This window comes from Mixophyes fleayi, chromosome 1, assembly GCF_038048845.1.
Source record: "Mixophyes fleayi isolate aMixFle1 chromosome 1, aMixFle1.hap1, whole genome shotgun sequence".
Classification (NCBI taxonomy): Eukaryota; Metazoa; Chordata; class Amphibia; order Anura; family Limnodynastidae; genus Mixophyes; species Mixophyes fleayi.
The window spans coordinates 423,907,177-423,935,101 of record NC_134402.1 but is presented as its reverse complement, the minus strand read 5'-3'; the positions used below and the strand labels follow the sequence as shown (position 1 = coordinate 423,935,101).

The 27,925-nt window shown below is 40.2% G+C and overlaps 1 protein-coding gene across 2 annotated transcripts in view; it reads right to left on the bottom strand.

Annotated features, from left to right (window-relative positions):
- Window positions 1-15,853: 15,853 nt before the first annotated feature.
- The window catches only part of PARP8 (poly(ADP-ribose) polymerase family member 8), a 185,233-nt gene continuing 173,161 nt past the window's right edge, over window positions 15,854-27,925 (bottom strand). The window contains exons 24-27 of one of the 2 annotated variants that reach the window (XR_012678637.1): window positions 26,422-26,491; window positions 24,803-24,887; window positions 20,284-22,183; window positions 15,854-20,215 (exon numbers count right to left, since the gene is read on the bottom strand). Coding sequence is in view for 1 of the 2 variants with exons in the window: in XM_075183879.1 (XP_075039980.1) it covers window positions 22,081-22,183; window positions 24,803-24,887; window positions 26,422-26,491 (258 nt within the window). In the remaining variant the exon portion in view is untranslated. Of the gene's footprint in view, window positions 22,184-24,802; window positions 24,888-26,421; window positions 26,492-27,925 lie in introns of both variants that reach the window. The other variant, XM_075183879.1, reaches the window with a different exon arrangement.

Here is a 27,925-nt window from a genome sequence, read left to right as displayed (position 1 = left end):
GGGACTTGCAGTTTCACAACACCTGGGGTGTCACAGGTTAGCCAACACTGGACTATTGCATGCCCTCTTCCTGAAAACAGGAAGGGGGGGAATGCACCTATGCCAGTAACAATTGCTAAACCTACGCTCATGAGCCACAGTGTATTCTTAAATAAGTCATATGCTTAGTAAATGATTTCTAAAGTGTAGCGTATTGTGGCAGATATATACCCAATATGCTCGAACAGAAAATAAAGAAAGCAAAACAGTAATTCGGACATTAATGAGTCAAATCCTAGCTTTATCTTATTAAAAAAGTGATGTATTGCATATAAGCAGGATAAAGTGATCCAGTATGAAATATTCCTGGGTGACTTATGATTAAACTGAAGTCACACTATGTACGTAGGCTGCTCCAGAGCAGCAGCTCAGCCAGTGTCGTTGTGGCCGGTAGGACAAAGCCTATAGATAGCATTCTGACATCCCGGCATTAGTTTGATTAACAGCCTCAGGAAATTACTTCTCCTCTTCTTTCCTAGCATCTATCAACGATAAGGTGCAAGGAAATCCGCACTGTATATCGCTACTAGACCCGTCATGATTTTATGACCCAAGTGAGAAATGCGGCCTTAGCAATATGTACAAAGAGAAACAACCATATAAAACGCCATAAATTTATATGATTTGGAGGCAGAGAAGTGGCAGAAATCATATCTTTAAATGTATGCAGCTGTGATGAACCAGGAATAAGTTTTATAGTCCTTGAGCCAGAAAACCCACACTTCCAGTAAAAGAAATGCAATTTAATTCTGGAGTTATTGCCTTTGTAATAATAAACTATACAATATCCTCTCTATTCATTCAGCATTAAAACAATAAAATTAGAGCTGAAACAGAGAACTGTTCTGTTAATTGACTTTATTACGCAGATTAGTCTGCAGCGTTGGCAGACCCCAGGATGTTCGGTCGATGGAGGAACACCTGCTTGTCTACCAAAATCTGTAGCTTGTTTGAAAACGCCAGCATTGGCTTTATGAGTTGTGTTCCATGTTGGCATAGAAGAGCCCGTAGGGGGGATGTTGCATTCACCAAAGCCCCCCAGAATCTGCAAATGGAGAATAGTGGAAATGTGTATTAGAGAGGGTTGAATATATTTGGCTCCTGTGTGGGCTGCTCCAGATTTGGAGAAGTTCAGGTCCACAGACTAATATGAAAATTCCAAAAATTGCAGACAAAGGGCTAGATTTACTAAGCTGCGGGTTTGAAAAAGTGGGGATGTTGCCTATGGCAACCAATCAGATTCTAGCTATCATTTTGTAGAAGGTACTAAATAAATGACAGCTAGAATCTGATTGGTTGCTATAGGCAACATCCCCACTTTTTCAAAACCACAGCTTAGTAAATCTAGCCCAAAGTCTTAAAGAAAGCAAAGAGAATGCAAGATATTATATAGATTGCACTAAACTCCTCCGTTACACCGGCCATTTCTATGCAGTCTACAGACAGTGATGCACGGTGCTACAGTTTTTGCAATAGTGAATTGGAATTGGCAAAATTACCCCAACTAACTTCTACACGACAGTGGACTGATGAATCATAAAAACATAAAGAAGGTCATTTATGGAGCATAGAGCAAAACACATTGGGTTTACATTGGTTCACTTGGATGTCAACATGGAGGCGCACAACGGCTCCCATTAAACGCATAGGGTGAGACGTCTTTTCTCCCAACTCTGAGCTGGGTCAAAATTCAACTTCTTCTCTGTATTGAAAATGGCAGAGCATCCCTATGCACGGCTAAGAAAGTCCCTAAAATGTGCCCTTTCACCCCTTTATCTCTTTTCAATAATCTGGCTCTGCAAGACAAAATCTTGTTTCTGCACTGGTGCACCTTGTGAGGATACCGGGTTTATCTGGCCAAATTATACCCACTTCATGATGGCTGGCCACCCAGAGGTGCCTTACTATGCCAGGCAAGCCTACCCAGTACCGTCTAGGGTTCTTATAGTCACTCAGGCAAATGCAGTTACAAACAACAAATAAATGCCAGAGAGGTTGCCACATTATCTGTCTCTTACCCCACTAGCTTAAGTAGCTTCCGCCACCTTGATGTCCTGACTTGCAGAATCCCGGCCGCTTGGCCTGACAATCTCTCCTCTACAAGCATGGTACCAGTTCTTCTAAGCTGCAGATGTACCAGCAGGATGCTCAGCCCAGCAGAAGCCTAGACCTCAACGCTGGAGTTCTTCCCAGGTTTAAATAATAAAAAAAAACAACAACCAGTATCCCTGGCTCTCACTGTTTCCTCTATACCCTGAAGATTTCTCACACTCCAGGGCCTGGGTCAGTGGTGGTCTTATATAGTGGGATCTTCTGAGAGTGGCTGTCTGTAAACAGGGGCTGTTACAGGGCTGTCCCTTCTCACCCCAATACCTCTCTAGGTCCCCCGCTGGTATGACTCCAAGGAGTCTGGTGGAATACAACCTGAGACCATGGAGACATACTCCCAGCTTTTTCAGCCAGAACTAGCTTCCAGCTGATCAGGTTTCCTGTAGAGAACGGAGGGGGAGAATGAATGCAGCTACAGCCCCATCAACTGTATCCTGGAACTGGACACCACTCGATTCTTAACCATAATTCACCTGGATTTAATATAAGAACAATGTATAACAATAAACAATATACATTTTTACAATGAGTAACATATAGTGTAAAAGTCTCATATATAGGCATGGCTACAATGTCCTGTATCCACATGTAATTAGTAGGGATGTGCACCGGCGACTTTTGAGGTCTCGTGTTTTGTGTTTTGGATCCGGATTTTCATTATTTTTGGGGTTCGGATTTGTCTCGCAAAACACTTGACGAAAGGTCTCGGTTCGGATTTAAGGTTTTGGATTCGGATTTTTTTTGAAAAAAAATATAAAAACTTTAAAAATCAAGTTTTTGGGCTTATTTTCACTCCTACGCTATTATTAACCTCAATAACATTCAATAACAAGCATTTCCACTAATTTACAGTGTATTCTGAACACCTCAAAATATAGTTATTAGTCCAAAACGTTGCAACGAGGTATCTTTCTGGACTGCGTAGAAGAGTGGGTCACCACAATATATATAACAAGAAAACCATCAACTTGTATGATTCGCACCAATAAATGTACCTGGACTGCGTAGAGGAGTGGGTCACCACAATATATATAACAAGAAAACCATCAACTTGTATGATTCGCACCAATAAATGTACCTGGACTGCGTAGAGGAGTGGGTCACCACAATATATATTAAAAACCCTGAACTTGTATGATTCGCACCAATAAATGTACCTGGACTGCGTAGAGGAGTGGGTCACCACAATATATATTAAAAACCCTGAACTTGTATGATTCGCACCAATAAATGTACCTGGACTGCGTAGAGGAGTGGGTCACCACAATATATATTAAAAACCCTGAACTTGTATGATTCGCACCAATAAATGTACCTGGACTGCGTAGAGGAGTGGGTCACCACAATATATATAACAAGAAAACCATCAACTTGTATGATTCGCACCAATAAATGTACCTGGACTGCGTAGAGGAGTGGGTCACCACAATATTATTAAAAAACCCTACATAGGTCTGAATTCCACCCAAAAAGTTTATGGACTGCGTAGTGTAGTGTTCCCCACAATATTATTTAAAATTTTTGCAGCAACAGTCAACGTTGTTTAATATCTGATACACCTCTATCTGGACTGCATAGTGGAGTGGCCCCGGTACCCAATTTGGTACCGGGGCCACAATACCTCCTCCAAACATGGTACAGACCATTCGTCATTGAGATCCCATCAAGTATGTTAAAGACAGACAGGGTCGAAGTGTTATTGGTTGACTTTGTAAACCAAAAAACTGTCCCTGTTGCACATAGTCGTGCAATGAAGACTGACTTTTTCATTTAAAGGCACCATCTTTCAAGTGTAGTGTTTGTAAGTCTAAGTCATATTATACTTTTGGTAAAATTGGTTTATTTTGTTCCTCTTTATGGTAACTACTAATAGAATTAAAGTATTAAATAGAAGCGGCAGTTCCTCTTTATGGGAATTAGTAATAGAATTAAAGTATTAAATAGAATTAAAGTATTAAATAGAGTGGTATAGAGTTGTAGTGTGGTATAGATAGAGTGGTCCCCACAATATAATAATAAAACCCTCAACTGGTCTGAATTCCACCAAACAAGTATCTGGACTGCGTAGTGGGGTGGCCCCGGTACCCAATTTGATACCGGGGCCACAATAAAATAAATACACCCTCAACTGGTCTGAATTCCACCAAACAAGTATCTGGACTGCGTAGTGGGGTGGCCCCGGTACCCAATTTGATACCGGGGCCACAATACCTCCTCCAATTTCCAAGTGTAGTGTTTATAACATCTTAACACTACACTAATTCTAGCACGTCAAAACCTCTTGTTTTAAATAATGACAGGGCATTTAACTTTTGATTTAATTTATTGAATTTGTTGGCATTTTCTTTTACTTTTTGAACATGGCAAACGACTGTTGAATGGTCACATAATGCCAAAAAAAAAGTTGCAAGATGGAATTGTCCTTGGGCCCTCCCACCCACCCTTATGTTGTTGAAATAGGACATGCACACTTTAACAAACCAATCATTTCAGCGACAGGGCCTACCAAACAACTGTGGCTGAAATGATTGGTTTGTTTGGGCCCCCACACCAATAAAACAATTCATCTCTCCCTGTACAAACTAAACAGGCTCTACTGAGGAAAGATGTCGTCCTCATCCTCAACCTCTGATTCCTCTCTCCCTACAGTGTGTACTTCCTCCTCCTCACACATTATCAATTCGTCCCCGCTGGACTCCACAACCACAGTCCCTCTGTACTGTCTGGAGGGCAGTGCTGTACTTCATTGAGGAATTGATTATTCATTTTTATAAACATCATTTTTTCTACGTTGTGAGGAAGCAACCTCCTTCGCCGCTCACTGACCAGGTTCCCCGCTGCACTAAAAACTCTTTCCGAGTACACACTGGAGGGGGGACAACTCAGTTAAAAAATAGAGCCAGTTTGTACAGGGGCTTCCAAACTGCCTTTTGGAGTTCTACCACGTCACTACCTCTAGTTAATTTAAAATAAAAAAAAAGCAGGCTGCACAGACTGTTGAGCTAGAAAGTGAAATTAAATGGACCACGTTACTTTGGTGGCTATCTATGCCCCCCCCCCCCGCCCTACACTTGTAGTTGAATATAAATAAAGCAGCCTGCATAGACTGTAGAACTAGAAATTCAAATATACAAAGAAATGCACAAAGGCAGTTTGGTATCTGTCTGCATCAGATCCCCTCTCCACTAGGAGTAAAACAGGAAACTTTTCAGCCGTTATATAATCTAGAATATAAATAGAAATTGAGAAAGGCAATTTGGTATCTGTCTGCATCATAATCATCAACATCCTCCTCAGCGCCAGCTACATCAATATCCTCCTCCCAGTGTACAACATTCACACCTTCATTAGCCAAATCTGTAACTGGACTGTGGGTGATCCTTCCAGCATATGCAGAGGGCGTGCTGCAAATGCTGGATGGAGTCACCTCTTCCCGTACAGTGATGGGAAGGTCAGGGTTCACAACCAACAATACCCTTTGACTCGCCTTGGGGATTTGTGATGTCATCTGTTTAGAAGGCAGAGTTCTTTGCTGTTTTGTTGTTGTTGCTGACAGCATAACTCTCTTAAATTTTTTGTAGGGGGGGGGAGGTGGTAAGATCCTTGGGTGAAGCTGGACCACTAGTCATGAACACAGGCCAGGGCCTAAGCCGTTCCTTGCCACTACGTGTCGTAAATGGCATATTGCCAACTTTACGTTTCTCCTCAGATGATTTTAAGTTTCTCTTTTTGCTATTTTTTGAGAACTTGGGCTTTTTGGATTTTACATGCCCTGTACTAGGAGATTGGGCATCGGGCTTGCCAGACGACGTTGATGGCATTTCATCGTCTATGTCATGACTAGTGGCAGCAGCTTCAGCATTAGGAGGAAGTGGGTCTTGATCTTTCCCTACTTTATCCTCCAAATTTTGGTTTTCCATTATATGTAGCACAAGAGAGCGTACCCCTAAGGCACACACACTCGGCAAAGCCTTTAAAAATTATATGCGACACAGGAGAGTAGCACTGGACTTATACTGCTGAATCAGTGAACTTTGTAATAGCAGTACCACTGGACTTTTACTGCTGAATGTGTGAACTTGGTAATATTGCAGTACCAATGGGCTTATATACTGCTGGATTGGCTTTGCAAATTTGGTTATAATTATTTTTTTTAAAAAAAATTTATTTTAATTTTTTTTATAACTTTTTTTTTATTTTTTAAAAACTTAGGAATAATGGGGAAATAACTATGCCCTTAGAAGCACAGAGCACAGGACACAGCACCACTGGACTGAACAGGACCCAGCATCACTACTGAACTCAGCAGGACAGAGCACAGGACACAGCACCACTGGACTGATACTGCAGAATGTGTGAACTTTGTAATATTGCAGAACCACTGGACTTTTACTGCTGAATGTGTGAACTTTGTAATATTGCAGTACCAATGGACTTATACTGCTGGATTGGTTTTGCAAATTTGGTTATAATTATATATATATTTTTTTTTTTTTAATTTTTAATTTTTTTTTACTTTTTTTTTATTTTTTAAAAACTTGGGAATAATGGGGAAATAACTATGCCCTTAGAAGCACAGAGCACAGGACACAGCACCACTGGACTGAACAGGACACGGCACAGGACCCAGCAGCACTACGGAACTCAGCAGGACAGAGCACAGGACACAGCACCACTGGACTGATACTGCAGAATGTGTGAACTTTGTAATATTGCAGTACCACTGGACTTTTACTGCTGAATGTGTGAACTTGGTAATATTGCAGTACCAACGGGCTTATACTGCAGGATTGGTTGTGCAAATTTTGTGGTAATTAAAAAAAATTAAATTAGTTTTTGGTATTTTTTTAAATAACTTTTTTTTATTTTTTTAAACACAGGGGAATATTGGGGAAATAACTTTGCCCTTAGAAGCACAGAGCACAGGACACAGCACCACTGGACTGAACAGGACACAGCACAGGACCCAGCAGCACCACTGACCTCAGAAGGACAGAGCACAGCACACAGCACCACTGGACTGATACTGCAGAACACAGCACAGCACAGCACAGCACAGAACTAAACAACACAGCACAGAACTAAACAGCACAGCACGAGATCCACCAGGACAGAGGACCACCTAACACACCCTCCCTCTACCCTGATCAATGCCCGAGTGAAGATGGCGGCGACTAGCGGGGAATTTATAGGATCCGAGTATCGCGAGATCCGACAACGGGATTATGAGTCAGAGCCTCAGTTTCAGATTTGAATTTGGCGCCAATACCCGGATCTGTCTCGGATCCGACTCGGATCGGCAACGTTCGGGTGGGCTCGGATTTCAGAAATCCGAGTGCGCTCATCCCTAGTAATTAGACACTGCATTTGCACTCTGGTGAGCTGGGGAACATTAACAGGGCTATAAAAGGAACATGTGTACATTATGTTATACTCAGTATTGTGTGAGAAAGGAGGGACAGGCTGGTTAAGGGGGATATCAAAATCGTTTCGTTGCACGCCTATTCAATTCTTTGCCCAAGTCCTCCCCTCTGCCTATGCCAAATTCTGCTGCCATTGTGCTGCGTAAATCCTTGCATCTTGGTGGCAATCTGGAAAGTCTTCTGCAAATGGAGACGCGCAGTGTGTCCACAACCGCTCTAGCATTGCACAAAGAATGTTTTGTGCATCATGAAGTTCTTCCAGAATGGGGAAACTTGACTCAAAGAGCCTGGTGGAGTTCATTTATTGGGTTACCTTGTTTGGCATTCAGATTTTTTTTCACCTGCAGCAACGTGCAACATAGATGAGCAAGGCCCTAATCCACCCCAGTGCAAACGGTTAAAAATTGAGCTAATCTTCAAGCTCTGCCCACCTTCCAACACCGTAAAACTTGGGTGCATCCGCCACATGCATAATAATGTCCTGTTGCACAGTCCCCAAGCTTTTCTTTGTGGAAAACAATATTTAATGCCTCCATGGAAGTGAATGAGAAATCTAGAGTGGCAGGATGTGAGTCTTGCGGGACCAGAGTATTTAAATGTGGTACTCATGAGATTTGGTTCAGGGGATTGATAGTTATGACTATGACAATAGCATGCTCCCAGTTCCGGTGTTATTTTATGCTTGGTGAGCTCCAGGTATGCCCGAGTCCAAGAGAGATGCTCTTAATTAATAGAACCTGATGCAGCGGCATAGATCGCGATGTTGCTCCTGAGAGTGATAAGACACAGTGTGAGGTCAGATGGAGATGTACTACCCTGACCTGCATGTGAATGTGTCACTGGGTGTGACTTCATTACCCCATGTACCTGTACCCTAAGTGCAGTTGTGGTAGATTCAAAATCAGAGCGAGAGAGAATGCACTAATGGGTGGGGGTGGGCAGACACTTGCTGACAATCCCACAAGAGAGTGGTAGCCTAAATCAAGATGTATCACAACCTGTCGTGAGATTGTGTGATTAATACCGCCATGTGTTGTGATGAAACAACATGCAATAATAAAGTCATTGTAACGGTAAAATAACCTAATGATTTGTGCTGCAGAGCAGAAAGATGCCAGACTGTAAATAATTAAAACTTTATCATTTATTTAGCCAATTATAAAATCTGGTGCCAATTCTTCTGATCACTGGTAACTGTATCATCTCCCTGCTGTGTCTGCATTTGACCTGTTCTCCTGTTATCGAACACACATGTGCAGCAACACTTATTTGATAACTTTGACCCACAGGATCCTGAGAGGGGAGAGACTGAGTAAGCCAGGATTCTGACGGTCAGAGCCTAATATACGACCATTGCCCACACGAGCAGGCAGGGGTGACAAAAACACCTTTTTTGGAAGTCTAATTTCTGCATATCTTCCATGACACAGATGCACAAAACCACCTTAGATCCCTCTTTATCTCACCTTAGCTTCTTCTATAACACATCTGTTATTCCAAATCCCAAACAATAAAGCATAATTCCATCTTTAAATGATATATGTACTAAATCTAATATTTACCCAAGAATGTCGTATGTGTTTTGATTTATTATTGTGACCTCAGAATCACTTTCTGTAGGAGCTTCTTTGAATCTGAGCACCACTTTCCTGGCAGTGCATCTTGTCAAAATGCAGATCTAGTAGGAGCAGCTTGCAGCGATACCACAGTGGTAAAACTATCACGGTTGGAGTGGATGCAGCAGCTACAGGGCCCATATGTTGGGCCCGTACGTAGCCATTGTACACACACAATGGTGCTAGTTCTGTCCCTGCCTGCATCTGCTATCAGGACAAAACAAGCACAGTGATGCCAAAAGAGGGCTTTACTGCCCATGTGCAGAAGAGCAAAGCTGGGAGGTGGAAGCATGGAATGCATTGTCAAGCAACCCCCCAAATTGAGCTGAGGGGCTGGACGATCCCCAACTGACTGTGTACAGCGATTGTGGCAGTAAACTACATTTCATAGAGATCAATCGTAGCACTAAACACTAGGGCCTGAGTCATTAAGGAGAGCAAAGCATAAAAAAGGAGTAACTTTGCACCTGGGCAAAACCATGTTGCATTGGAGGGTGAGGTAAATTTAAAATGTGAGGACAGATTTATAATTGGGATAGGGCATGCCTTAGATCAACTTTAAATTTCAGTGTAAAAGTAAAGCTATCAAGCATTTATGTGATACATGAAAAAGCAGCCAGTATTTAACTTATGTGCAAAATAATAAACTAATATGCACCCCTTGCATTGTAACATGGTTTGTCCAGGAGAAAATTTACTCCTTTTTTTGTCTTGCTCTCCTTAATGACTTAGACCCTAGCTGTTTTCTCATTGTGACATCAGCAGCTAGTGGGTGAATCATGCACAGCGTTAACACCTGCAGAAGGGAAAACACAAAATGGGTGTTGAAGTGAGAAAAGACAGACCTGAAAGTCCTAAAGCTGCATAGTAGATGCTGTTACCCATAACAACCAAACCAAACAATATTACTCCGCAGATGGCCTGGATCTTCTAAACTAAAGCACATACGTACAATGTTGTATAGATAAATATGTATGTTTTAACCTGATATATATAATTGAACCCACTTGCTTTAAAGTGGAATTATTAATTATTTAATCCCTTCAGTGTAAAGGACAAGTCTTGTAAACTATAATCTTTAAAATCTCTCTGAAAACACATCTCTTTTTATTAGAGCTCACCCTACTCCCACCTACACTACTCACACTGGTACACCCTCACTATTGTCCCAATCTCCACTCTAAGCCGCACTCGCTCCTCTTGTTTCAGCTGTGCCCTCTTCCGCTTAGAATCTCAGCTCTCTAACGTGGTAGTAGTCATGTTAGCGATACTTATAACCACGACTCATTGTATCCGACAAAACAATTCCGATAAGATGGAAATGCAAACTTACTAAGAAAAAGACACAGTACATTACCGGCACGCCTCCTATATATTACGATTGTACTAAATGCCACAGTTGTAATTTACGTTACTTATCATGGCGATACATGACAATGACAGGACCCGTAGCGTGTATAATCTCCTTTAAGGGTTAGGATTAGGGTTAGGATTAGAGCTAGGGTTACAGTTAGGATAAAGCTTTCTAGATTATACACTCGGCGCGTCCTGTTATTACCGGAAATCACACTGTCACCATTGTCAAAGTCAGATAATTGGATATAGTCATTTTAATTAATATCTAACAACTTGATTGTCCTTGTCCGAAATTATGCGTATAGCATGCTACGGCGTGGAGGAGGGTATTCAGCCGCAATACGTGGCAAACACTTTTGTTTTCTACATTTACACACATACATACAAACATACACATTTGTAATTAGTACACATTAATAGTAGTTGCAACACAGTTGTTTATGTCGAAATGTAGCAATGTTTATGGTTGATATTATAAGTTTATATACATGTTAGTGAAATTAAAGGTTCAGGTTACAGGAAACATGTCATGTCTGGTATCATTTTAATCCCCAATCTATTCGCAGACGTCCGGTTCTATCGCCAAACAGAACACGCATTGCGTATGGAAGTTATAGATAGTAGGGAATAAATGATTAGAATGATATTGTCTGTGTAATGTAAATAGACTAGTTTAAACTGGATTCTTGGCGGGAAAATCAGAGTGCATCCCCTGGAGAGCTGACCCCCACCCTTGGATATTTTGGTTTGAACTGGCCATTGACCTGCATTACACTGGACCCTCCTGAAGCCTGAACCTATAGAAGCAAGCCACATCATTTGTATTGTTTTACTGTATTCACTGACTGTATATAAGCAGGAGCTCTGGACCCAGTGGACAGTCTACTTGACCACAGCCTTCAGACCTGAATGACTGTACACTGGATCCAGAGCACCTGCGATAAATAACGCCTGTACTTATTTTATTCTCACTTGCTACTTTGCTACTTTTGCTAATAAATCGAATTGTGCTTTGGAACCACATCACTGGAAGTGGACAATCGTTATTGGACAGCAACTAGACGCTCATAACACCATGCTAAGTGAACTGTATGTCCTGTTTTCCCCACTGTGCGGCACTGTGGAGCACTGTGGTACTTTACAAATTTATAATAATGATAATAATAAAATAAAGCAGAACTAATCAATAAACTGATTTCATACTCACAGTCATCACGCTGCTGAATGCACAGAGCACTACTGAACAAAATCAGACAGACCCCTTAAAAACATAACCATCGTCTTTTCAAATACTCCATTTTATTCGCATTCACCCCCCGTCCCTGCATATAACAGGGAGGAGAGAATACCATTTTATAGTACAAAAAAAAAAGAGGTTACAAATGCGTTACATTTGACCGGCAGCACATCTTATTTATAACAACTTTAAAAGGTAATGTATAAGCTTAATTTTATTTAACATATTCACTTATCGTACCAATATAACTATAAAATTAAAACTGCTATTGTACAGTGTCATTAAAGAGTTTAATTCAGAAAAATACATGTATCAAAAGTTTGGAATAATTAAATAGGTTGCAATAAAATATTTTAGAGCAGACCAATATTATACATGGCTATAAGAATTGGAGAGATATTTTACTAGTCTCACAGCTAAGTATAACTTCTAGTTTTAACTGTGACGTGGTCATTGAAGGTTGGTTTTATTCCTTGCAATTTAATGAAAAAATGTTAGTACATCTTGTACCCAATTCAAGTGTTATTGCCATGTTTAATGTAGGCATAATCTTAAAACCACGCCAGAAGCCAATAAACTAAGCGTAAAAGTGCTGCACTCGAGCAAGTCTGTGTACACTTAACTGACTATTTTTCGGCTTTGGTGGCAATGAGAATGATCTATTCCTATTGTGTTTGTTGCTATTTGCATCAATTGTCAGCGTCAGCTAGCCCTTTATAAAAGCAGTTTGTACAGCATTTCCACATTTAGAATTTGTGCTGTTTGAAGGAGGCTGTATGGATTCCGTCAGAAAAAGATCAAACTCAGTTTTATCAACGTGGAGCGTTCACGGTAATGAGTAAATTTTGCCCTTTGCTTTCTCTTATATTGTTGTTGTAGAAACGTTATAGTAACACAAATCGATTAGCGGTTTCAACATGTATATATTGCACTATTTTCATGAAGTACAATTAATATTTTTGAACATTTGCAAAAAAAAAAGAAAGAATATGACATTTTTTACTTTCTGAGCTAATCGTTCATGAAGTGGTTATTATACTAAGGGGGAAATTCAATTGGCCGCGTTACCGAAAATATTGTGGCCTGTGCAATATTACCGTTAGTGCGGTAATGTTTAACGCTGACTCTGGGTTCTAAAATCGAGGTTAAAATGACAGTATTAACTTGTAATAGAGCGCAGGTCCCGTTATTACCGGACAATTGAATTCACTCCTATGTATTGCCATATAAATGACATATTGATGTTATTAGAAGTTACAATGCTAATTAAATACCATGTTTGACTGGATGAAGGAGAGATCTAAGACATATAGCCCACTAGTCTGATGTAATAGGTTTGAGTTTACCTGCCAGTTTAACGTGTACTCTATGAAGGCTCACTCACGACAGACCTGTGCACTGAAAACACTCATATCACCGTCTTCCATCTGATTTTACATATTGACCACCAGTTTTTTACCAACATTTTTGTTGCAATTTAAGTGATCTATTCTACATTTACATACTATTATATGCAGTTAGTATTCCGTAAAAAAAAATCCATCATATTTAAAAATACATTCTGGGAATGAATAATGACTGCTGTTATACATTGTTTGGATGGATAAATCGACTTTACTACCTTTGTGACTGACACAGTGCAAATCTGTATTAGCAATATGGCGGATGTGCAAAACTGACATTTAAATCAACTGAAATGGGGACTATGAAGGTAAATGTTTTTTTACACCGGGTCCAGAGGTGTCTTAGGCTAGGTACACACTACAGATTTTTCACCTGAAAAATGACCATTGGGATCGATATCGCATAAGTGTGTACGCTAAAACAATCATGTTTTATTGTCCCAAAGCTTATCATATCGATGATCTGATTTTTATAAACGGACTAAAAATCTCTATGAACGATCGAACAATGTTGTTCCAAATCTGCAATGTGTACGTACTCACGACCAGCAGTGTCGGCAGATCTCTATGGAGTGTACAGTGTCACAATCTTTTCAGCTGATGGTTATGACAGATGAAGACCACAGATCTGAAGGTAAATCTTGTAAAACGTGTATAGTGTGTACACAGGAATCAACATGCTGATCGGGACTTTCAATCGTTGATAAAATCGATAACGATATCACATCGGGAAAAAAATTCTGCAGTATGTACCCAGCCTGATATTCAGCAGAAAACGGTCTGTGGATCAACTTACATGCATGCAATGTCATTTATGGATTACACTAAAAAACCTGGCATTTGGAAAGCAAGTCTGCTACTATGGGTTATTTAGTATGATACAGAGGTTGTAAACTGAGACCACAACAGTGTAATAAAAGTGATGGGGCAAAGGGATACAAGTACTTGGACTGACTTTGCTCTATAAGATGAAGGGGATCTCTTGACCGTTTTCAGGCAAGTTTTTGGACATACTATTCTGGATCTACCGGGAGCAAAATTAGCCATGTATATTTGCACTGCATCTGTCTGTCTCACTGACTGGCAGTACAAAAGGATGAGGATGTATCAGGAGGAAACTCAGGCTAATACAAACAGAGATGGAGTTTGCTCATCACAGGGAGCTACCACAGTCAGGCTGAAAGGCTCTCATCACACACAGTCTGAAGTTCCACTGACTGCTGTCAGCTGCTACCATTCTAACACCTATGACAGCTTGGCCTGGGGAATCATGGCATTTGTCATCTGTGTTGGGTTATATAGTTCAGTTAACTGAGGATGTGAATAGTTCAGAGGCCAAACGTTCTAATCCTTCGTGGTACTGGTAACACTTCGCTCGCTCATGAAAAAATACTTCCAATCCTAATTTATTCTCTGGGTCCCGCTCCACTTTTAATTGAGCTAGTTAAGAATAAAATGAAACTATTTATACTTTAAGTATTAAACATTATGTATCGTGTTTTTCATTCAGTTCAGAAGTAGTGACATAAATGGTATACTACCAATATAAAACAAGATTAATTCTAATAACTACGCTCAACATAAAAATAACACTATGTATAAATTAATTATAGGATATTTTATTTTCCCCTAATTGGCAATAAGATGATTTGTACATTATTAGTATTACTATTATTATAGTATATTATTTATTACTTTTCTGCTGCTTTCTTGTGGAAATTGAGCATGTGTTTAAGATGTTTATAACCAATCTACTTGTGAGATGGCGTTTTCAGTTCATGTGTATTGTGTTTGAAAGAACAGGAGTCAGACCTCCTATATTCGCCTCTCTTTCTTATTCACTACAAGAGATTGTATCAGATAACTCCGTGATTTTACTTTGTTAGAAAATGCTTCTAACTCAAGTTCAGTGCTTAAGAGAAGCCGATACATTTAAATGTTTCCTTTTAACCATAACACGGGCGAAAGACGAATAATAATGATTCCAAATGATGATATAATCAATTGATTATTTATATTTTTTCAGATGAAGCTAATATTTCCTTTAATACTGTTTTGTCAATTTCAGTCAGTTGGCCACACAGGCAACAATTTGGTCATCCAACTTCGTCATCTTAGACCACATTGACCCCAAATTGCTATATGTATCTGTCCAAAATGACCAGAAATTCAGATCAACATCTGGATCTTGACTAATCAAAGATGATCGAGGCTGCCAGATAATCTGGTTGCCCGATAACCGCAAACCGCTACCACCAAGAAATAGGATCTGTCCAATTTGGTTGACTAATTAAAAACAGGTCTGGTCACTTGGGGTCTGATCTCTAGTTGGACGTACGCTAGTTTGCGTAGTGTAAAATCTGCAAATTTGCACTACACTTGCGCTTGCTTGTGACTAGAGGTGGCACGGGTAGGGAATTGGTGGTCTAACATAGGTCGAGTACAGTACGGGCGCATTCACGCACACAAGCCTGAGGCTTATACACCTTTCAGGAGTCTAATCTTTTACACTTGCTAGAGGGTAGGTGCAAATATACGCTGCTGCTAATGAGGATAACTGTCACCAGCATTAGCTAGCCGCTGCTGATTGGCCGTTTGCAAATTCGCCTCTAAAGATGATTGGTGCTTTCTTCATTGATCATACACAGATTATAAGATTTTGTGGTTGTATTTAAAAAAAATTAAAAAAAAAATTGTTACTTTCATTCGTATGGGAGAAGGAATATTATATCTGCTGTATATCCAGCCTAATAGTGAATGTGTTTTATTTCTATCAAAATAATGGTTAACAAAGTTTTCTTGTGCTTATGACCTGGTGTATATGGATGTACATACAGCTGATGGCGCATGTTCTATAGGTGCAGATCTGGGCACATACCGAGAGGTCTCCAACTCAGTACATGGGCGCAAATATGCTATTTTTATTTTCTACAAAGATGACTAACTGTGGCTGGCAGAAGTGTGATTCATTGGGATTACGGACAGGAAGAAAATACCAACTGTCCACCATCACTACTTTATCTTAAATATATTCAGCTCCGATAATTGCCCGAAATGTTTCCTTATATATATTATAAGCTATTAGTAGCTGTCTTACACACTCCAATGTGTGGTTCAGTGATCCAGTAGTCTCATTGTAATGGAGGTGAAAGAAATGAAAGCATTCCATTAATTACAGCATTAAAATAAATCAATGTATGGCACTACAAATACTGATTTTTTAAAAAAAAAAATCTGGTAGTTTTTTTTACATACCACTTTTTATGAAACTTATATTAAAATACAAGAGATACAGTTACATGAGATACTCATTTATGTGTCTGAATTTTGAAAAATGAAACAAACATTGTCATTTATGGCACAAAATTGCTCAGTTAAACTACTGAACACTGTATTGTATAGATTGGGACTGTCTTTTAAAGGTGGATACAGTTCGGAAATACTGAGACCAGAGACTAAGGTTTCGTATGCGGTTTAAAAAAAAAAAAGACGAAAACCACATGAGGTTTATAGCAAATCGATGGTTTGAAAACCGAACCTCATACAAAAAACATTAGCACCTAATGTAGGAGTTAGATGTAAGTTCGTAAAAATACATCTTGCATAATTTTTATCGAACCTGCGATGTGAACTTGCCCCCATAGTTTGAGCATATCATATATCTTCATTTGGAGAGATGAAGGGGGCATTCACGTTTAAGTGCAATCAGGGCCGGATTAAGGGAATGGAGGCCCCTGGGCTAAGGGAGCCTCCATTCCCCCGTGAGGGTGAGCCGAGCCGCCCCCAAGGCACTTACCTCCTTCTCCGGTGCGCTGTACGCTCTTTACTGAGGAGACCTCGTGAGAGTGAGACTCACGAGATCTCCTCAGTAAGGAGACTACAGCGCGCCGGGGAAGGATCGCAGTGAAAGTGCTCAGCAGCATTAATCGCGCCGGGGGCGCCCCCGCCCCCGACCGATCAATACTGCCGCTGAGCACTTTCAAGGGCCCCCTGAGGCCCCTGGGCTGTAGCCCAGTTAGCCCTAGGGTTAATCCGGCCCTGAGTGCAATACAGTAATAAGGGCATGCAGACATAAGATGAAAAGACCCCTTTGCGAAGTGTTTATTTTTGTCTTATATGTATTCTAATTGGAGCTGTAGCTTGGCACATCATACAGTCCTAGTTCAACTTGATGCATTAATGAAAATGACTGACACATCTGAATCCAAAATATAAAGTTGCATGTATATTTCAAGCAATCTTCTCTAAATCGGGCACCTTTTTATGGGCATTTTAGGCAAAATATATGTGATTTCAATGAGAACCACATCTAAATAAATTTGCTTTGTTTCGTGTGATTTCCTGTACATACATTGCATCGCTTGTATGGATTTTGCAAAACTGGAATTTTGGTTGACATTCTGCCGAATTGGAAATATAAATCATGTGCGTTTTTTTTTTTGCTTTGATAAATCATATTTGACCAGGAGTTGTGGATTAATGTTGGTCGCGCGATCCCTGCCACTATTGGAGTGTGTGTGGCACCAAAATGCCCGTGATGTCCGATAATACTCCTATACAAATTTTTAGGGTAATTATTCGTTAAAAGGAAAAGTACGGATGAAAGATGTCTGGTATTGGCCCTTGTGTGTAGTCATCTTTCAACCAACACTAATGGCTGCAGAGAAGCTGAGGGCTACACAGTCAGATTTCATCTCACCGATTTGCGTGGCCAAACTGAACACTGATCCTACAGCTTCACCATTACGGTGATCGGTGGACACCTTAAGCAAATTCGAATGAAGAAGGGAAAATGTTTGAAAGACGTATTAGTGCTTCATCTACAGTTGCCCACAGTCTGTGAAGACAAAAACTTGTATAATAAAAAAAAACCTGCTAAAAAGACAGGAGTTCCTGGTAGAAAAAACATTACATTTTATGGATACTACCATACTTGCCAACAATCCTGCTTTTTCCAAGACTGCCTGCCTTCCGGTAGCCAAAAGGGCATGGTTTGGTCGCACTAGAAATGGGCGTGGCAAGTGCGGAGCAGGTGGTGGTTTGGGTGTATCAAGGGAGTGGTCTTCTCAGACCCAGGCCTAATCTACCCACACCACGCCCGTGACCCAACAGGCCACACACCCTTTGGTATCCGAAAATCAGGACTGTTGGGAGGTATGGTTGAACGACAGGCGGGGGGGTTACATTTACTAATTGTGTGAACGGTTATTCAACACAACCGATTTTAACTTTAAAAAGCAGTAAATCTGATGTTTTGTGCTCAGTATCCACATTATGCCAGTATAACATTTGATAAAAGGTTATAAAACCATTAACTGTTTTTCTTTCATTTGGTGGCACTTAATTCTCACAATAGTGAAATGTTGGTTTGTGATAAAATAAAATGCAATCTAATATATCTTCAGAAAGTTATTTCTATCACATCAACCTCTGTATATTCGGAGAACTTATTAGTATTGTTGACAACATACATTAGGCTACAGAAATGTACCAATTCCTCACCACCTTCCTCTTTCATGTGCTAAGTTACAATCCTATGTCCCAAAGAACGTAAAATAAACTTGCAGGAAAAATGGGAAGCAAAAGATATTGTCCATGTCCTTGTTTCTAAAATCCAGCGCAAGTGATGTTATTACAAACAGAACCTCGTCACTCATTTTTAAACTCTACTTTCAATTTTAAAATATGGAGATAACATTAAAACTTGTGTCCATGGTACGTTCAGTTCGAGCTGCAGTCACCACAGCTGGAGCGGCTGGTAAACTGGGTATTGGGTTGACTCTACATACTGATCATTTCCTCAGTGTTAGATGGCAGCGTTCGTGGACCTTAGAGCCACAGCTCCGCCACAAGTGTCTAGGTGTACGTGTCCTTGGGCAGTGCGGAACAGACACATTTTTACATTTGGTTTTATAAAAAGTATCAAACATTTAACACTTAAGGGTTTTTCTCTAAGATTTCATTTCCTGTACCATCATTTTACTCTATTTCCCTGGGAGCCCCCTCCACAGACGGCATAGGAGGGTGTGTCATTACATTCTCCTCTATCCCTTTCTCATTCACAATAGATGTTGGAAGCTTTCCCTGCACTGATGTGATCAAAGCAATAGAATCTTACAATCTCTTTCTTGTTTCTTTTAGAAGCCTGAACACTGAGAACATGTGCTCATGTTGTCCTGTACTCGTGTACCAGAAGTGGACCTCACAATAATCATTTATTCATCACTATGAGGAACGCTTATATTATGGTCATTGGATGGGTCTTCAATGTAACAAGGTGATCAGTACAATGGACCAGTAGATCAATAGTTTGATGTCCAATTAAACAGAGCTCCAATCCCAGTCTACGCAATGCAGGACACCGCGTCATAACGGCAAGTGAGTGCAGGCTCTAGTAAAACAGAAAATAACTGCGGATGGGAAGATGCCGTACAAAGCCATTATATATGGTACATCTTACAGAACATATAACGAACAAAACTGAGCATAAATATGTAATGTGTGTTGCCTTTCCCATATACACAAGCAAATAATTATCTATTGGGTTATACAGCAGCGCATTTCATGACATACCGTATTGGCTATGATTTGTTTATTGAACTTTCACCGCTCAAAGCTGTGTTGGCAGTCGCACCACCCATGAGTGATGCAGTAAAACGACAAACATGAGTTGAGAAGGAGTTAAAATATGAAAGGGAATTAAAAAAGTATCTATCCTCCAGAATGGTCAACCCCTAGTTATTGAGCAGGTGGGACACTGACAGTCATTTGTCAGGCTTCAACACTGTAAGCAGCCTTCAACGTGTTGTGACTAGAGAAATGTTCTACATTGGGAGATGTTGTACATTGGGAGATGTTGTAACTGGGGAGATGTTGTACATTGTGAGATGTTGTAACTGGGGAGATGTTCTACACTGGGAGATGTTGTAACTGGGGAGATGTTCTACACTGGGAGATGTTGTAACTAGGGAGATGTTCTACATTGGCTGATGTTGTAACTGGGGAGATGTTGTACATTGGGAGATGTTGTAACTATGGAGATGTTGTAACTTGGGAGATGTTCTACACTGGGAGATGTTGTAACTGAGGAGATTCTGTACATTGGGAGATGTTGTAACTGGGGAGATGTTGTACATTGGGAGATGTTGTAACTGGGGAGATGTTGTACATTGGAAGATGTTGTAACTGGGGAGTTGTTGTACATTGGAAGATGTTGTAACTGGGGAGATGTTGTACATTGGGAGATGTTGTAACTGGGGAGATGTTGTACATTGGGAGATGTTGTAACTGGGGAGATGTTGTACATTGGGAGATGTTGTAACTGGGGAGATGTTGTACATTGGGAGATGTTGTAACTGGGGAGATGTTTTACATTGGGAGATGTTCTACATTGGGAGATGTTCTACATTGAGTAAAGCTGAGAAATATCTGGAGCCATGGTGGCTCTAGGTGGCTAAGCTATCTGTCGTGGAGTCTGAGAACAACTACAAGAGGAGGTCTACAGCCAGAAAATAAATCCGGGGAGAATTGTTAATAGCAGCAGTTAATGAGGGGGCTGTCCCTGCCACTTTCTTTCCAGCCACTAGTTGGGTGACTAGCTAGTTACTTTGTATTTATTGATAGTCAACACGCTGGTGGCAGTAAAGAGGTCACTGAGGTGATGTCTACATGGGACACATCACCAACAGAAACATTATGGGTCCATATAGCAGCCAGCATAGGTAGTAAGCTGGGTTAGAGGGGCAGATAGTTAGATGGGGTGCAGAGAGAAGTTATGAAACAGTGGTACTGCCATATCTATGATGCTGGCAGAAGCTTACTACAAGCCATGTGAAGAAGCAGAAATTCCAACACTGGTCCAGAGTAATTATCTTCAGAACCACTGTACTCTCAGATACAAGGATTAATAAGTGAAGGGCTGCGAAACCAGTAAAGTAAATGTATTGAAAAGATTATACATTCCAATTCACAATGATTATCACATAATGTATACATAAGATGGCATTACTGGATTTAAAAACAGTAGTAACACATTGGTCCTTATTTTACTAACACGATAATGCCACAAATGAATGGGCTTCAGACCCTGCTGGTGCAGGAATGTATTTTAGGGCCTGTGCACCGGTATTTTGCTCCATGTCTGACCTCTATTTTGTACACTTTTATGAAAACTGTTGCACAGGAAAAAGGTCTGTAACCCATGGAAACCAGACTGCTGCTTTCTAGAAAAATGGCAGAATCTGATTATCTGCTGCAGGTTACAATACCTTGTCCTGAGCACCAGTTTTCACACCTCCCCATGGTGAGGTGGATAAATTGCATACAGATCAAAACATAGGTATCGCCATATTATACCCTAAATTTATTATATATACCTTGTGCAAGGAATCAAACAGAAATTCAAAGTCTCTATGCAACACTATTTCGATCTGCCCTCCAGATAAGCATGGCACACATTACAATAAGGTTGTTATATTCCAATTAACTTTAGCTTAAAACCCATAAAACACTTAGTGGTTTAATTTATTGCAAGATAAAACCATAGTAAATTCAGTAGAAAGTAGTAGCATGTAACTTAAATGTAAACTAAGAATGTGCCCTAATTTATTATCGGAACCACCGCCAGATACTTTGGCTGATTTATGCCCGGCCATCAACACAATATTTTAGATCATTTCAAATGAAATAATTCTCTTGCACCAATAATTATGCCTCATTTAGGTCAAACATTAAAAATAGGAAATAAAAGGATTACTGTAAATGCGATCACCCTTTTATAATAATAATAATAATAATAACAATAATAATAATAGTAATAATAAATATATTCCTAATGTTCTTCAGCACAAAGTCCAGCTTTGGTACTGATGAAACTCCACACTCTACAAATGCAGTATTTAACCAGTAGCTGTTTGGTTGCCTATGACTCGGAGAATTTCTTTATGGCTACTTGGCTCTTGTGTGTTGATGCTTGTATCACCCACTTGTCCATCTTCATAGCTGGGGAGGAAAAAAAAAGAAAGCATTGAAGATCAAATAGATAAATATAAATAAACTGCACAGCTGTCTAGAGCATCCTTTCATAGTGTCCTGACTCCTCTTTGCCGAGATGATCCAGGTATGACTGATAGACGCCATAGTTGCTATGCTGCAGAGCCTGTATAGTAACCTAGCAGAGACCCCCAGCTTGTCCCAGCGTTCTATCTGCGGCACTTAGGACTGCTATAGCTGTCACACCCCGGGGCTTGCTGCACATGACATATAATTCTGTTGGGTTATTATACAAGCTTTGCCTTATAACCATGGAATCTGTGAACCATGACAGTCTAAGTGGAACTGGGGCACGGTGGGATGCTGGAGCAGGAAAAGTCAGTACGTTCTGTTTATTTAGTTTAATAGCTGCCCCACAAACACACTCATTGGCAAGAAAATGGGGATGAAGATACCCTTTAAAGAATAACATCACCAAATACTTAATTCTAATATTGGGTGGATTTCACTATGTTAATATTAAATTCTGCCCCTCTGATGTGATTTATGTCTAACCCTCCATACGTGCAATGGTCCCATGCTGCTCCTATGTACATTATTCCCATTAACATCATTTCAAACAGGTTGAAGTGTTGCCAATGCCTCTCCCCTTGTATACTTTCTACTCTATTGTGACGTATAAAGGGGAGGGGCATTGACAACACAGCTAAATGAGTGAAGGGGGACTAGTATACAGGAGAGCAGCTCCAGTCAAGCAAAGGCTTAATGGGACTTGGTGATCAGGCAATCGGCCCATCAGAAGTAAGTGAGAGACAGATTACATTTTAACAGGTTTTGACATTTTAGGTGGTTTTGCTTCATTATTAATAAATCACACCCACTTTAAAAAAAAATAGCTATACTATGATGTTATCACTCAATTATTTGCATATTGAATTCAAACCACATCAAATGTCTGGGGCCATGTACTTCAAATCTGAAACCTCTCTTTTTGTGTGAAGAAAGAGGTAAGCGGAGCACAGTAACTAGCGGAAGACAGAGCACAATAACTAGTGCTACATAAAGGGGAACAGCAAGTGGCAAGCCTGGATTTGGGGAGGACTCACATATATATAGGCCTAAACAAGCAAAGGTGGTGTTGGAGGGGTAAGCTTGGGGCTGCACAGAGAATGTAATGTAAGTCGAGGGCTGGCTCGGAGCGATATTGAGTGGATAGCAGAAAACTGCAGCGAGAGAGCGTCTGTAATGCAAATGAGCACCAGAAACATCTGCGTAAAAAAAAAACACGAACAAAGAAAATAAAAGGAGGCAGTAGGGTGAAGATGGTGAAAACAAGCAAAACCATACTTAAAGGGTTAGGCCCCTACAATGAAGTTTATCATACTGTTATTTGTGATGGAAATAAGTAGCAATTGAACTTTCCCTCTGCCTGGTTCCCCTTGCTCCATGTTGGCACTGTGCACCTCTATCTCCAGTATGGCTCCAATAACTTCATAATAAGGGGCCCGATTCATTACTGATCTTATCTGCCGTTTTTTGCTTATCTTAAGCAATCCACTCTGTGCATGCTCAGAAAAGGGAGATAAGAAGCAAAATCCACTGCGTAAGTGAAAAATTTCTTAAGATGAAAATCCATCTTAACTTCACTCTTATCTCCCCGTTTCTTCTTAAAATAAGCATGTTAACTTTTGCACAAGATAAGATCACTAATGAATCAGGCCCAAGATCTTAAGATGGCTCAGGCCATACAACTCAACTCATACTTCAATTTAAACCCTAAGTAATGTTAAACCAGTATACAAACCTACGTTATGTTTGGGTTCATACGTTTAAATTATGGCAAAATAGTTATTGCATTAAAGGTTTTGGTGGAAAAAGGTGTACTGTCATAGGGAAACTGGGACTAGACAAGTACAAGGAGAGCCAATGGGGGTGAGACGTGAAACCACGCATAGTGTGGAGTTGTGAGAACTAGGAATATAGATATGGGTAAATTAAATTAAAAGTAGTTGAGAGTGGAACAAAAGGAGTGAAATAAGGCTGGTAGGTTCCCAGGAGACCGCACATTTATATTCAGTATAAAAAGCACTGTAGATCTCTCAATATGCAAATAAGTGGGAAAGAGGAACACTACTATTGTAAGTATGGCAGAAACTTGGCCACGGGGGACTAAGCAATCACATGTCATCCCCCCTCCCCACAGAGACCACGCACCCCTTTGAGGCCCCTCTTTACTCTCAGTAAAGCACAGAGGAGGCCTCCGGACCATGCATACTCATAAGTGGTGCCTACTCTTCTCTACTGAGACCAGAGTGTGAGCCCCTATGAGGCCTGCAAATCCATTGTTTCGCCAGTGGTTACAAGACAGGAGACAGAGGGATTGACTCATAGCCAGCCAGGGAGTCCACTGATAGTGGTCATGGAGATGTTGGGTGGAAATAGAGTAAAAAGAGTAATACATATGTGGGGAGGTATATAACAGGGGTACGGATCAAGGTAATACAAAAAAGAGGTTGTCGGACTTTAGCAAAAATTAATTTTGCATTGTATAATAAACCCATTATCAGATGTTAGTTATTAGGACACACTACCACAAAGAACTTGAAAAGTCAATTATTTGATACTTACACAAAAAAGAACCGTGTACAGACATGATCCGTATTGGGAACAACCCAGATCTCCCCATGTTTGTGCAATTCTGGTGAAGTGATCACTGTAGATACATAATGCACAGAATGTATTTGATGGTGATCCCATGACAAGTTTCCCTGGTGGTGTTCATAGACATAGCCACATTACATCTAAACACATTACAATAAAAGCTATGTGGGAATAGATGGTGGTAGTCACTTTAACGGTGCTGATAACACCGACAGTGACTACCACGACCCCAAAAAAACAGTTACGCCAAACTGTAAGAGTTAGGTCGGATGACAAGCTCCATTGCCGCTTTAAAAATAGTGATATACAGGTCGCAATTGATTATGACGTCAAAACAAGATGTCCTTGTTACGTGTGATCGGGATTTGTTAGGAGACTGTTGGGGACTTCTTCTGTCATTCTTAAGGTGAGTCATTTTTTATTATCAGTCGCCCAAATCACTTTCGTTTTTTTGTGATCGTTGTCCTGCATGTCGTTGACACCACTTATGTCCTTTCGTACCCCACCCGGAAAAGGATGTCCTCTGAGGAGTGAGTCAGAGTCTGATTAATATATTCTACATGACATATAGAAGAATATCTGTAAGACCAATAACAGTAGAATGGGAAGTCCCATGGTGGTCTGGTGGTCTCTTCTCATTATTGTAATTCCCAGCTTTAAAAAGACTATAGGTCTATACCATATTTTTCAGTTTTTGCCATATTTGCATATTATTAAATAAATGTATTGAAATTAGAGAACACTGGTGTTAACCGCCTTAAATTAAACTGAAATGTAATGAATACACTTTGACAGAATTCAGTAACTTTTTTATACACTACATTATATGTAGAACTTTTAGCATCGGAGTATAATGAATAAATATCTATATTATCAATCACTATATTAAAGGAACTAAGGAATTTGTTTATACCCTACATTATATGTATAACTTCTTCCAACGAAGTTACATTGCAGGACATAGTCCCCCAAGACGCGCTGATATATGTGACTGCAAATAACCGTCACAGTTTCCAGACCACTCAGCAGGTCACATGTTCCGGCCACACAGCAGGTACTCAGGGAGAGTACTGCCAACTGTCACATTTTTCAGAGGACAATGGTAATGCATAGTTGTAAATGGCAGGTGGACCTTTTTGCAAAATAACTCCGAAACTATGCAACCGATTACAGCACCAATATTTTTCTGCAAATCTACAGACCAGCACCTTTAATTAATTAATTATATGCCCTACTCAGAGAATGGCATTATAGAAGTAAGTCACTCATAAAAGTCGTACTTATGCTATTAATATATAGATATAGGACTATACCAGTGGATTCCAAACTTTCAAGGCACCAATAAGCCAAAATAATTACAGAGTAACCCCCCGCCATGCTTACCACCGGCCCTGGCCGCGGCACCCTGTGATATCGTTGGGGCACTCCAGAGAGCCGCCGGGCACAGTTTGGGAATCACTGGTCTATACCATAATTTTCAGTTTTTGCCATATTGACATATTATTAAATAAATGTATTAAAATGTGGATAAATTTAGACCACCATTTTCATACTCAAACTCTACACAATAAAAAAGTAAATCTTACCTTCGCATAAGGCTATACATTTCAAGTTACGGCTTTGTAAAAATTGGGATTGTTGTCCTTTTTTCTGTGACTAAAAGGAAAGAAAAAAATTATTTAAATAAAAGAAGAATATTAGTAAATTAGAAATTGCTCCCACATGAAACATTTATTAACAGTGCGGAAAGTGAAACTGGTCATATACAAGGTGTGGTGGAATGGTGTGCTGTAACTTGCAGGTGCTCCCTTCTTGTGCATGGGATTGCCAAGCTTTTCCCAAGCACAAAAGTAGATGTTTTACTGGTTTGCTTCGAGGTGACACATTTTGCATAAAATCGCACTGAGCTTGCCCAGAACCGGACCATGTGCCATTGAACGCAAGAACATCCAATTCATCATGAACACTTACGTCAGGCTACGATTTCATGGGCGGAACAGGGAGGGGAATGGGCGTATTCACGTAGTCCATGTACAGTAAGGGCGTGCAAAACTCGAACGTCAGCGTCCCATTCAAGCTTTGGCCATCTATAAGCTATGTGTTTCTTTGTTGTGTCATTATAGCTATAGGTCAGTTGTAAGTGCCGATTACTAGTGATGATGGTTGCGTGGGCATGCTACAACATGTGTTTGCAATTAGGAGCAACAGAAATGCATTTTATGTACAGTAAACATTAATAACATCCTAATAAATGTATTTTATAGAAGAAAAATGTCAAAAAACCTTTTTGACATTTTGTCATTAATGACTATATTATTAACAGATGATATTAATTGAAATGTTTTTTGTTTTTTTCTGTGCATGCTTTGTATGTATTGGACGTGTCCTGCAGTGTATTGCAGAACTGCCATCTTTGCCTGAGAGAGATATGAAACCTAACAGAGTGAATTAGGAAATCAGAGATTAATGTAAATTGCATTTAAAATCCAAGTCTAGAGAAAATATCACATCCTGATTTTAAAAATCTGAGGTATAAGCTCAGATGTTTCGGTGCCAGCGAGGACCAGGGGACTGGTTTACCCCCTGCCAAAATGTGTGCCAGAATCTGTATAAAAAGAGCACTGTTTTTCCATGTAATGTATCATTCCATCTGTAACTTCTGGAAAGATTGCAAGTACCTCAAACCTCATTAGGACTATTTGAGCTAATAAAACATCACTGTTCAAGAGCCTGCTTTAACTACTACTTACCTGCTGTAATTCCTGTGATCTATATAATAGATCAATCTAATTCGTTATCCGACTATTCTGATGTTGGGACCCAGCATCCAGTACCATCGCTCTGCCCGCTACCCTGCAGCTGTGGTCTCTGTGATAGGCCAGGGGTAAACATCCACAGCAACCCTGATCTGAAGGCAAAAGGTCAGGTGTACCAGCCCAGGTGCCCAGCAAGGGGGTACACTAGCAATGAGGGTACCCAGAAGAAAGCGGTTCTAGGTGCAGGCAAAGGAGCCTAGTGGAGGCCGAAGGCCACTAATACTGCATTTAAAGGGGTGCAATTGGGATAAAGAAAAAGAATGGTGGCAAGGCA